General features: G+C 31.6%; 1 protein-coding gene across 3 annotated transcripts in view; it reads left to right on the top strand.

Annotated features, from left to right (window-relative positions):
* The window catches only part of LOC148596497 (voltage-gated inwardly rectifying potassium channel KCNH7-like), a 125780-nt gene that overhangs the window by 46431 nt on the left and 64946 nt on the right, over nt 1–14403 (top strand). The window contains exon 1 of one of the 3 annotated variants that reach the window (XM_088563799.1): nt 7037–7385. The exons of the other annotated variants lie outside the window; for them this stretch is intronic. Coding sequence (XP_088419925.1) covers nt 7332–7385 — 54 coding nt within the window. The 5' untranslated portion in view covers nt 7037–7331. Of the gene's footprint in view, nt 1–7036; nt 7386–14403 lie in introns of those variants that run through there. 3 annotated transcript variants of the gene reach the window in all.

The following is a 14403-nucleotide window of genomic DNA, read 5'->3' as shown; positions in this document are numbered from 1 at the left end:
CACAAGTAGAGTATAAAAAGATAACAAATCATTTTGCTGCTTACGACGTTCACCGATATTTGCATGATCAGACTTATTTGAAGCTACCATTTGCTTAATACAAAGATCACTTTAAATACGGAGTTTAAATTAAAATTATAGTGTTTACATATTCTAGCATTTTGTTTCCTGAACATACCATAAAAATGCATATAGTTTATGATTTTTTATAAAACGACAATACCAGAAATTACAGAACCTAGATTGGATTTCCGAAGTACAAAGCAATTATCCCTAGAGATCAACTTGTTTTGTGAGAGAATCAGATTTTTTATGACTTTGCTAATTGAATATTCCGAACTGACCACAAGGGTAATTCTTTATAATCCAATTAATCCGGAGTTTTTCGTATCCGTTTTTATCAATGTTTCTATTATAAGCCAAAGATACTATTCATTATATAAATATGACTGATATAAATTGGATCCCTTGATGGCACTAATTCAATATGAACAAATTACCCATAAAACCCCGAGTGGTATACTGACTTGCAAGGCAATTAATACAATCTTACAAATAAAGTGATCATTCGCATGATGAAGTTTATTCAATAATGTAATTGAAACATTTTAAGAAAGAAAACTAATATTGGTTTAATCTTAAATAAGCAAAAGTCTTTGTTGTTAATTACCTCATCTAGTAATAATATGTACTGCTGTGTTATTTACTTCAGCTGAAAATTATAGAGGTCAATTTTGTCGTAAACTGGAGGAATTAAACGATATACAGTATGGGGAAAAATTCCAACACTATGGTATATGGTACCAGTATCGTATTGCATATCCCTGAACGGATGTACGTCAAAACATGGATGCTATTAAAATATAGTCCATTTTCGTTTTGCCTCTTTACAAACTAATGTTTTGTCAAAAGATACGAACAATGACTTATAAAATAGAGCAAACATCACACTGTAAGATAAAGATCTTTTTTAAAAGAAAATCTAATATAATAACATAAAAATGTTCCACTGAAAATGTTGGTTTGGTGAGTGCAAAACGAAAGTGAAAGTAGGGAAAATGGCTATTTATAGTTCAAGACTACTTTTCTGTTCGATCTTCGTGGACTCACCCTATTTTCTTTGCGGGAAATTATTTTTTCACATGTCCTTAGAATTGCTACATAAGTGAAAGTTTTATTGAATCAATTTACATATATTTTTTTTTAATCCTAAAAATATGCACTTTACTATAGTAGGATATGGGAAACTTAATACGATACTGAGACCATATGGGGAATGAGAGGATGGGAAATTGTATGGGAGGATGTAGATATTATATGAGAGGATGGGAATGGGGCCATGGAGAGTGTATGGGGATGATGATTTTGAATGGATGGATCGGAAATTATTGTATAGTATTATTGATAGAAAGAATGTATTAAATTTAATATAAAATAACAGTTTCAATGATGAGTAATTCTTAAAATATATAATTCAATCCAAGAATGTAGATATTTGATAAAGAATTATATTGAGGGACAGGAATTTTTCTATTGGGAATGGGGACAATGGATATGCGGAATGGGAATGATAAATGGTGTAATTGGGAAGTATGTCATATACATGCATTTGATAATATACAAATTTGGTAAATCTGAATTTGAGATATAAAATCTAATTTTACCCTTTTATTGAAAAAACGCTCCAGTAGAATTTTCTTGTACTTACTCATACGCTTTTTAAAAAAAAATGCAACCTTAAGGACGATTTAATAGATGAAGTTGAACGATTTTCGTAGAATGCACTGGTACAAAGATAGATTAAAGTCATCATTTTGAAAGCTGCTTAATGATAAAAATCGTCATTAAAAAAAAGGCTACAAGATTGATTTTGTTAATAAAACAATTGACCAAATTAGTGACGTAATTGGCCGTTTATTTAATTTTTATTATTTAAGAGTAATCAATGGAACCAAGATTCTACCGGGAATCAAAAGTATGCAATCCAGGTTCAACGACCAGACAGAGGAAACAGACACACTCAATAAAGAACATATAATAGCAAAAAGAAAGAAACAAGTGTAAATGAGCAAATCTGGGGTATAAGACATTTTGGTCATACTCTTTACTACACAATTTCTCTCAATGACTTGTATCTATCACTTTATCGATGAAAATTGACCACGGCTACATTTAATTTGTTGTGAAAGGGACATAAATGGTTTGTTATGTGATAACAGACGGAACATCACTTTAGTTTGAGACAACAGAGTCTCTAAGGTCTACTATTTTAACGTAATTGACAAGTAACAGCGATGTGTTCTAATGGTAATTGACATCAATGTGCTTTTTCTATCACTTTTTCTTCTGAAGAGAAACAAGATCATTAAATTTGTATTGATCAATATAGTATAATTTGATAAACGTTTTAACATTTCTTTGATTTTTCATGTCTGTTAATATCGGTGTTTTGTTTTTTTGTTGTGGGTCGATTTCATTACTCATTCCAGTTTTCAAGGACAGATTTATTGACTTCAGAAACTGATTCCACAAAAAAAACTTAATGTTTACAGTTGAATGGATCTGACAAAAATCTGTTAATCCATGTAACTGTATAAACAATTGTTTCTGATATGACATGAATGTACACATTAAAGATGTGCAACCTGTGACAATCATGTATTACACATTAAAGATGTGCAAACTGTGACAATCATGTATTACACATTGAAGATGTGCAACCTGTGACAATCATGTATTACACATCAAATGATAATTATTGAAAATCAAATGTATGATAATCATATCTTGTTTTACATGATAATTATATGTTGTTAATCATATGATCCTCATGTTTAATCCAAATTTCGTTTGATCAGTACTCAACCCTCAGTTTATCATGAAAACATTCGACAATTATTGATTGTGACATTCCCAAACTTTGCTTTTAAATTGGGAAATAAATCATGTTTGTGAAATTGCGCTTTTTTAAATGGTTGATTTCGATAAATAAATCGAATCATACAGATCCTAACTCTTTTGATTTTGAAAAAGTATAAAGACAGCTACCTACGAGTTAACTTAATAGATATCGAGTCGTTTATAAGAGTCTTAAAAATTCCAACGACGTTATAAAATGAAATGTCAAATTTACAACGCAGTGTAGTGCTAATTTCGCCGAATTTCGCTGTATTCGTTGTTTAGGGAAAGTCACGAGGATAGACTCCTTGTGGTGTAAATTTCTTTATTAATTACATTAACCATATTTTACTAATTGGTCTTAGGATAATTTCTCAAATGTTATGATGCAACCTTTGGTAGAACTTGTTATTTTTGTGTTTTTTGTCGCTGAAGGTACTATTAAACTTAAATTAAAATGCTGCAACTCAGCAAGTTACATTTGACTGGTTAAACAGGAAATACAAATGCTGGAAAATAAGCATCTAGCGTTTATAAAAGCTTAGATCAGTCTTCATATCAATAATAAACTTTAGATGTTGAGGTCCTGGTAAGCAGTATTCACTATAATAAACAAAACAATGCCAACTTTCTAACATCAGACTTTTTATTAACATTTATATGAAAAATATGCTTTATGATATTTTGTAAAACAGCCCTTGGTCGCAAAAAAATTCCTTCTTTTATAAACATCTGGCCGCCAGATGGTCTGGTATAAATTTAATGACTACCTGACAATAATGAATTGAATATCGAAGATTCTTGATACAATATCTGATTTATTTATCTGGGGAAATGTCCAATGAATAGTTGTGACCTTGTTAATAGCTCTCATTAATACCTTACCTGTCAAAACATTGAATAAAGATTAAGTCGTCTTTCCCATACTTCTGCACAAATTCTATTTTCTCCATACATGCAAGAAAAGTGAAAAAGTAGCGTGAAGATTTCATTTCATTAAATTTAAATCATTTTCCAAAACCATTTAAGGCGCTTAACCTTTGCAAAATTCTTTTGTTATCATTATGACGACAAACATGTCCCTAAAACTGCCAGTCGTAATAAGAATCATGCAGTGGTTAAAAGATTGTATGACATAAACCACTAAAAGTATCATAAATAATAATTGTAAATAGCCCATTTTTAAACGATAGCATTTCCACGGAGGTCCCCTTTAAACTCGTTAAGTTAATCATCTAGAAAATACAATAATTCACTTCCTCCTGATGCCACTCAGCCATCACCTCAATCCGAGTTTCTGGATCAATCAATGTAAACAAATCTGGATCAATTACTGTGAAAAATGTGTACATTTTATAGCCATTTTTTACGTTTTTGACAACCATATGACAACCTGTTAGAAAATGTATAAATGCTTCAGACTCAATGTACCATAAGTGATATTTCACACACTCTTTATCTAAGCTAAATATAAAATTCATCTCAAGTGGATAATTTCAGAGTACCATTTACTCTAAAATGCTTTACATAACATTTTAATTGCATTGTTGATGTTTGATCACTCTGTGATGATCTGTCGGAAAAAAATAATGTGTATATGTTTCGGATATTCTTCACCATCGCTGATATTCCATGCAAACTTGTCTTTAAAATATATGTCACCTTTCTAGACAAATTACAGGGAGACATATTCGACATTATTAGCTTCAAGGTCTTTTCTATTATTTTTTTTTTCGTTTTTGACAACTCTGTGATTACGCGTCTGAACGAATAATGTGGACAAATGTCAGATATTCTGTACCATAAGTGATAGTTCATATAGTCTTGTCTTAAAATGTATCATAGTTTAGACCAAGTATACGCCACATTCAAAATTAATACCCACAGAGTAATATACATTTACATTTTAATTGCAATTTTGTACTAACTCCTCTGTATAAGATGTGTACATGCTTCAAATATTCTCTAACATTAGTAATATTCCATTTTGTCTTAGAAATTAATAAAATTCATACTTTGTCTGTTTGTTTTTCTGGGTTTAACGCCCGAGCAGCAATATTTCAGCTATAATCAGGCGATGAACATGAAGTGGATGATAAAATGAACATGAAATGATGATAAAATGAAATATGAGATGGGACACAAAGATAATGGGGTCGACAAATTTTGATTGCCACTGGAAATAGGGAGAGGTGGGTAGGGTCGGGCAATTTAGCATTCTGTGGTGGAGCCCTATGGTTCCTACTCCGGGAGAATACCACAGTATGGTTTTTTAACGTGCGAGGAACGTGGCATCCCAACACGGTGCACCACTATGGGTTGCGGTCAGGTTTTCCGTATTATAGACTGACAACCCAGCATGTAACACACCAGGGGTACCCCATTCCACCACCTGGGGCACACAACCCAGTTCTGAGCACTATTTAGTCGCCTTTTACGACAAGCTTAGCGCTGCTGCAGGCCTATTATGACACCCGGACCTGCACGGGGCAAAAATTCATATTAAATGTCTGATAACTTCAGAGTAATTTATGTCAAGTCAAACGTATCTTAAGTGACTTTCTAGCAAAATCATGGTCTCCTAAGACATGTGGTCTTTATAAACTGGTAAATATTACAATAAATGCATTACATAGAAACATTTTAATCATTGTATTTTCAGACATGTTATTACAGAATACAGGTGGTCGATAAGACAGGTTTTACTGTATACGTTTAAATTGCAATATTTTACTGTAACGGAAATTAGAAAATCGGAATATTTGGCACTGATTACAAGCAGTAAAGTTACGATAATTTAATATGAGAGACGAAATAATGTTACAAAATACATGTACATATTACAATCAGACCCTTATTGTTGTACCTACGCTTACATTAACTCACCTAAAGAAATGATTTTGACAACAATATTTTAAACGGAATAGTTTTCCGTTTCAAGTCCAAGCCAAAATCACCGTTTGTTCTGACGTCACTAAACTAGCTGTCCCGGCATGTACCGAGCCAACCCAGCTGTGCGGATCGTGACTGACGATCCTGGGAAGTCAACACGGTTATACAGTCCTTGAACCGATCCGCGCAACGATTTGACGGATCGATGACCGATGACCGGTGACCAATCTGATCGCAGTTTTATTATGTAAAATGACGTAAGATCTGTTTTAAATTAAAGAAATGTAAAATAAAAGTATACATTAATGTTTATATCTATTAAATTATGTAAATATGTGTAAAATTAATAAAGAAAACAACAAAAAGTCAAATAGATTGACCGCTATGTGGTCACGTGATGCGATCACCAGTTAAATGGATCGGTATGACGGATCGATGACTGACCGGAAACTGCTCGGTGATCGATGACCGATTGTAATTTGTTTGCACGGATCAGTTCAGGTACTGTAGGAAACCGTCTATTGACTAGAATAGCGACCTTTAAATCAATAATAACAAGTATAAAAATATGTCAATAATCAGCCAAAACCACCATTTTTCGTTTTTGACGACTCTGTGATATTGAATAAGAAATCGTGAGCATCTTCCAGAAATTTTGAACCAGTGCTGATACAATATATTTCATACATTCTTTCTTTTTTAAGTATATTTCATTTAATTATTTATTACATGGAGCTTTTATCTACATCATTAACTTCATAGTTATTGTATGTATACATTTTACGGTTTTGACGGCTGTTTGTTAATCCGTCTGAATAAGCAAATGTGTGCATGTGTCAGATATTCTGTACCATTAGTGATATTGGATACAGCCTTATCTTAAAATATATATAAACGTACCTTTTAATACCAATTACAGGGAGCCATGTTTAACATTATTAACCACAGAGTAATTTACATTTACGTTTTAATTACAATTTTACGTTTTTGACAACTCTGTGATAATCCGTCTGAATAATAAAATGTGTACATGTTTCAAATATATTATAGTACTAGTGGTGTTCTTATTCTTTGAAGAAATATAAAACTGTAAAAAGGTTCAATACAATACTAGCGGCAAGAGAAATAATGTAAGCCAGAGACTAATGATCACAAGGTTTGATTTGTTCTCACAGTCTATTCATCAAACATCGTGTTCAATAACTGTATGTCTTGCAAAGGCAATTGATGAGTTTGGTACAAACATGCGATAAAGTCGATCTGTCAATACAATTAAATGGCGGTGTTTTATAAATGGGATTTTATGTTCTGTGCAAAGACCAAAACAGAGTTTTTTTGTACAATGAGGTGACGATGATCTAAAAATTGTTTTGAACTTTCTGATTTAAGAATTTTAGTGCGTTAAACGTAATGAACTGTATAATTTGTTACAAAATGGTTTTCTGTGTGTCTTTTGAGTTTAAAGATTTCTTGAAAGTGCTGTAAATTGTATAAGGCGTGAAAGTCGTTACGTTCAACTGTAAGACTTATTAATTTTAAAAATGAATAAGTGGGAAGTATTGAGGAAGACGGCTATAAACTCATTGCCTCCACAGGTGAGTACATAGTGTATTTGTTTATGTTTCTTTTTTATTAGAAAAAATGTACCCAAAATAGATACAATTCTTTTCATGAGTCGCATAAAGTAGTCCCGCCAATTTGTTTAAGTAGCAAAATTTGCAATAATAACTAACCACTAATAATAATTTTGAAAACGTTGCAAAAGTTTAAAAGTGCAATGGTCCTACTTGATGTAATTAACAAAGTGAAATTAATCATTCGATGGCTGATACATTTATCATGAATATACACAATTTAAATTTCTACCACTTTTATATAAAAATAAAACATTTTATGTTTTAAATACAACTTATAACAACATTAAAGGCTGTGCAACTTTTGTAATGTAAAGGTGTCCTTATAGACATATTTCCGGTTTCCTAATGATTCCGTACATTTTGACAAAACAAAATATGGAACAATAATACACATTTATACGACGACATTATTTTCTACGTAATTTCTAATATATTTTAACTGTGCAACCATTCCTTTTGAACAAGCTTTTATATAATTGTCATGCAAAGTCTTGCAAGAGTGCTAAACTTCCGTAATTATAAACAACAAATACGAAACAAACGACGTCCTTTTCCTTCCCAAAATTTAAGTAGTAGTCTTTGTAAGAATGTGATTCACCACAATTACGTTTGTAATTAAGTTTGTAATAAGTCTTTAACGATCACTATGGTGAATTTTATAATTATTTATTCCAATCTTAGGAAATAATTATTATTAAAAATCCACGTTTCTATCATATTTAGAGTCATTTACAGAGTTGTCGCCCTTAATTTTCACAGTACATTCGATATAATTTTATCACCTATGAACAGGGGTTATATGAAAAAAAATATGTAGGTTTTCCAACCATGTATCACATTTTGCATAATTCTCAGTTGGAGTACTACTTAATAAATAACCAAACAACAATTTTATATTTATTTTCCAACGTACAGACGGGTAAACATTAGTCAAACGTCAAATGGTGATTGTAACTAAAACAGACAGACTGACAGACTATATGTCTTGAGTTTAACATTGTTTTGAGGGATCTAAAATCAATAAATACTTGTTATCAATATGTCATATTTACATATATATGACTTCGTAATTCCTATCTGATACCATTTGACACAAATGTCACAAATCCTATTAAGATAAAACAAAAGGAAAACCTCAAGTGATTGTAATGTTTCTTTAAAATAATCACAGATCTTCATCATACCAACCGTCTATCATAGAGTTGACTACTATTTTACTTGACTCTTGTTTGAGCAACATAACCCTACTCGTACGGTCACTATGGAAACTTAGGGTTTGGGTAGCCACTTAACTTTGTTTTATTTATCATTTCAATTAGAAATCACTCCATCAAGTCAGAAGTAGGTTTATTCGAATTTTTTTTTTAACAGTTCAGTTACTATTTGTTTCTCTTTTTGATAACAAATTATCAGTTTGGAAATTGTTCAATTGCTATATTTAAACTGTTAACCAAAAAGTACAGTTACACTTACTTTTAATATTGTCTTTTGAATTTAATCCCAGGAAGGTTTATACTAAGGAGTCTATTTGATTGACCCGCATATTCAAAGCATATCAAAATGATGTGCAAATAACACGGAAATTACAGCATATCGAAATTTGCAATGTTAATCTGATTGGAACCTGGTATTCAGTCGATCAATTCAACTTAATTCATGTGCATTATCTAAAATATAATGATATTTCACAAAAAAATATCAATAAATTCATGAACTCTACCATATTTCTTTTTTATTTAAAATAACGTGGATTTAGTAACTCTAGATATTTGATGAATCTGGCAAGCGTCATTTTTTATCATTTTTAATGCAGTGTCTTTTATTAGTTTTACTATGACTAGTTTAGTAATAAAACCTGAAGAGAAATAAAATTCTGGTTCCAGAGCCACAAAACTTCAAAAACTACTCAAGTCTTAACTGTTTGTGAAGTCATCAATTTCAAAGACGTTGATAGGAGTTATCATGGAAGTTAAGAATATTCTCAGACTTAAGTATTATTTTAACATTTGTGTCTCTTGGGCCAGAAAAGCTTGTAAATTTCGAGTATGATTTATCACTTCATTATTTCCTTTAAATACCCTCACACCGAGAGAATTCGTACTTTTGGAAAAATCGTCAGAACTATTCAAAACTAAATATTTGTACCATGTTATAAAAGAAAAAACAACGTAAGAATGAATCAATGTACGGAAATACAACAAATGAATTCCAAAGCAATAAACCTTCTAAGGTCATCGATAGATCTGAATATTAATAACTGCATATTTAGTATTTCATTGATTAAATATGTTGTGATTTCTGAATAATAATTCAGAAGCAGTCTTTGTAAGAATCATGGAAAATCTGCAAAATAGGATAAACCTAAAAAATAAAGGATATCTCCCTTCATTATGAATTCTACAGTACATTCTTTATGTTTATTAAGAGCACGGGTTATATGAAAAACAACATGTCAATTTCTGTTTACTAGAACGGTTTAAACAAAATATCAGAAAATAAAAAGTTTTTCCAGCCATATTTTGCATGAATCTTAGGTGGAGTGTTACTTAAGTTTTTCGTACCTTTCTTTGACTAATATTTGTTTATTCAAAATATCAAGTTCCGGTTAAAATTTTAAGGAGGGAAATATACCGTTGTACCATCAGCTGCATATATTAATGCAACAGATTTCCTGATTGGTTGGATAAAACGCAATTCTGCTATATACGCATTTGTTGAAGTGACAGCTATATAAATAAATGAGATTTGTGTACTTAGATTAAACTCATGCGACAACATTGTATATTTACATGGAAATTGCAGTTAAAAAACCTTGAAATATTGATGACACGTATACAACAAAAACAAAACAAAAAATAGTGAACTCATGCACACTCGTTAACTCGATTTTTTTCACACAAAGTGTTATCAATGATATCGAATGTTCTATTCAACAATAAAAACTATAAAGGTGAGGGTTATCATCACACCTAAGTACTTTAACACCGCCCCATTCTTTGCGCCTGTCCCAAATCAAGAATTTCAGGCCTCTGTATGTGTTGTTTCGTGTTCACTCTTAGTTTATTTTTATGTAACTTGAGTATATAGGCACAACTCTTTCGCTGTACCCCTGTATAATGATTTTTTTAGGGTTTCGTAGTCGTTTATTGAAAACCGATGTGTAGCTTTGGGCTGACATTTTCTACCAGATGGATTTGTTGTCACCGATTCACAATACCTATTATATTATAACTTTATCTTCACGGGTAAAGTAACAATATCACAAAAAAAATCATTGTTTACCTATAAATGCTACAAGAGTACATGTCAATGTTTTGTTTCGTATGCATTTAGGGCTGATTGTTTATAATTTTACTAACAGTCAATCATTCATGATACGGATCTGTAGGATGTGTATTGATGTTGTATTGACAGGTTATTACGCTAATTAGTAAATGACAAAAATATTATCATGGGATTAACAATGGCTTGATTTATCAATGATAGAACTCAATTATTTTGGTAATGATAATTAACGAACCGTATTCCGTGATGTGACATGTCTTGGTTATGTGTAAATTTTTACAGCGAAAGTATTTGATACGAATCGATGGAAAATTGCAAAATTGGAAAAGTTTTCCTTTACAAGCGATATCAAGATATCATATTGGGAGCTTATTAAAGGAATTGAAAATGGTACTTAACAAATGAGAAAATTGAAATTATGATACCAACAGAACCATAAGATTACGTGAACCCCGTTTCATATGATATGCATGGTCCATGTGAAAAGTAATCAAAGATACCAAGATTCTATTGGAAATCAAAAGAGATCAGACATTGAAAACAGATACACACAACAAATAACATGAAATACCAAAAAAAATGCACACAAAATAACAAAAGAAAATGGGCAATTAAAACCTAGGAGTATAGACCAGGTGCACCAGTAGGGTTAGCGTCCTCAGCTTTTCTAAAAACATCGAAAGGGGTAGGCCGGCTGAATAAGGGTATTCTTGTTGAACTCTTTTTCAAAATTCATGTATCCACATAACCTTCTTGTGTTTGTAAAACATTTATACGTGTACCCCATGTATTGTTTTCGATAGTTCACTTAGAATCCCAATCAGATACTGAACCCTTCTTTTGTTTTCAAATTTATGTATATTCAACATCTAAGCGTGACCCTTCACTCCTGCTATTCAAAGTTTACATTCAAACCTTGAACCCGTCTAATTAATGTGCAATGGTTTATATTTGTATGGACTGTGTACATGCATTTATTCCTTCTGCTTAGAGATAACAGAAACATATCCTCTTGAATTCTGATTTTTTTGGGGGGTTCACTTTCTGTCCAAGCCAAATATTGAACCTGCTTCTGATTTCCAACATGATAGATCTGTGTGTGTATTCCATTTGTCTGTGCAACACCGAAACACATTCTTTATTTTTCCTTGAAGTAAATTATACCTTCTTTTGTTTTCAAATTTTCTAATTAAACTTTTTTGTCTATACAGCATTTAAACATGCCCGTTTAGTTCTGATTTTCCAAGTTTACTTCATATTATTCCAGCTAAGTATTAAAACCATCTATTAGATGTTCCTTAACTTCTGATTTTTACGTTCCAGCCAAATATTGAACTCTCTTTTATCTATATTGGTGTTCTATGTCATGACAATCCCAGACATACACTTTACTCATAAAATATACATTGAATTCGACACCGCCACCAACAGAGGCTAATTCATCCCAACACAATGGCAGCTACAGTTTGTTCTGATTAGGTTATTTTGGTATTCTAAAGACACGTTTACATGCATTCGATGTTCGGTTATTCCTTTTTATTGCTTTGATTGATTAAAATAGTTTTTGATGTTTTCTGTGGTTATCGAGTGGCGTTTAGGACGTTCCTGTCTATCAACTCATTATTGGACATCTTTTAAGGTCGGAGACACAAAAAATGTGATGACTTACTTTATAAAATGTTTTATTATTCTATTCATCTATTCATTCATTGAACCTTGAAATTTGCATGTAAGTCAATTATAATCAATGCCATCTTGGTCTTTAAGTACAAGTCCATATAAAATTTAGACACTGCCTATGATAGAGGTGGTCCATTGTGTAGAAAAACCAACTAAAATAATGTTTGTTTTCGGTCTTCAGGTGCTCTATATTTACTTAACAAAATTCCTTTCTGTATTCAGATCTGTATTGGTTTATAAAACCATACATTCATCTTACACTTAATTTAATCAAATGGAAGCAAATTAAGAACGATAACTTTTGCAAAGTGTTAATATCATGTACAGCCTATATCAATTTTATCTGAAAAATACAATCCCCGAATGAAAACCTAAGACATGTACTAGCATGTTGTCTGTAACTCATTGTGAATAAGAAATAAAATTAAATTCGGTAGGTTTTTTTTTCATAAATCACTTCCTGTCCGTCTTCTTTTATTTGTAATTGTGAAAGCCAAAACAAAATATAGCCATAGTAAAATAATGAACGAACTGATTTTTATTACTTTGGTAACTTTTATGATTATTTCACAAATCTCATTTACAGTATATTATACTAGATATGGTCGGACAAAATGATATTTTTATTAATGAAGAACCCTGTAACTTGTCAGATCGTGTCATTAACTTTTTACTTGATCTTATTTATTTTGAAATTGCAAAGCAATATATGTTAAGAATCCCACAATCAAGAGCATTCGATAAAATTTTAATCTAGAATATGAAGTAATCACACGTGAAAGTATAATGGCAGATATTACTTTTACGAGATATTTACTTTAAACTGGTTTTAATTTCAATCACTTGTATATATAGTATGATGTTCATAATTACAAATGTGTTCGTCTTCATATTCAATCAAGAATGCAGTTAATTTCTACTTTATGGTCGTCATCGTGGATCGTATTCATCAACACCATGAGATCTGATTTATTTACTGTGTCATAGTTATCTTTCCTCTTCTACAAAAACTGAAGAAGCATACCCTGCCGGTGCATCTGGCCCATGCTTCCAGTTTTCAGGGGAGTCTGCATCACTCATTTACTTTCTGTTTCTTGGTATGGTATTTTTTGGATATTTTTTTGTTTTTTGCTGTGTGCGTGTCTTTACCCTGTCTGGTCTATGTCACTGAAATACATTCCTTTGATTTCTGCTTGAATGATGGTTTCCTTGACATATTCTTTCCAACACGAATACAGTGAAAACTGTCTTAACCAAATCTTGTTTTCCCTACCCGTACACCTGGTCCATGCTCCCCATTTGTAAAGAAGTCATAGTTGCTCTTTACTTTTGTTACTTTGTATGTATGTTTTTGTCATCTTATGTTCTTTGTTTTGTGTGTCTGTTTTCTCTGTCTTGTCTGTACCTGGATAACATTCTTTTGTTCCTGCTGGAATCTTGGTTCCCTTGATTAAAAATACACTTTTTTACGCTTATGTCAGACTTGTCGAGAGTTCTAAAAACCGGAGGATGCTTGCCCGGTGCGCCTCTTCCTTGCACCCAGTTTTATGTTTTCCTTGTTACTTGATTATATTGATTTGTGTCACACATGAGAATCATATAGTTTGCATCATATGATTATCAGATAAATCAAGCACCATATGATAATCAAATGTTTTGGTATACATATGAATATCGCATGATTATCATATGATAATCAAATATTTTTCACAAACACATGATTGTCATATGTTTTTAAGCCAAAATTACCATATGAGAATCATATGATAATTATAAGACTGTCATATGTTAAATATCATATGATTTTCATATGATTACCATATGATTATCATATGTGGCACATTTGGCTGTGTACGGTTTCCCTGACTACTCTTAGTGCATGTACATTTGTTCATCATGTACAGGTATTTAAAACCACATTCATTCAAACAAAATCCGATGGATTTATCAACTGTCCTTTATACATTTATTCGTAAACGATAAGATTAAAATAGGGATATTTGACCCCTGA

This window comes from Perna viridis, chromosome 15 (assembly GCF_037379345.1).
Source record: "Perna viridis isolate PV_CMFRI_1.1 ecotype Kerala chromosome 15, ASM3737934v1, whole genome shotgun sequence".
Classification (NCBI taxonomy): Eukaryota; Metazoa; Mollusca; class Bivalvia; order Mytilida; family Mytilidae; genus Perna; species Perna viridis.
The sequence above is the reverse complement of the archived record's forward strand: the minus strand, read 5'-3'. Positions and strand labels throughout refer to the sequence as shown.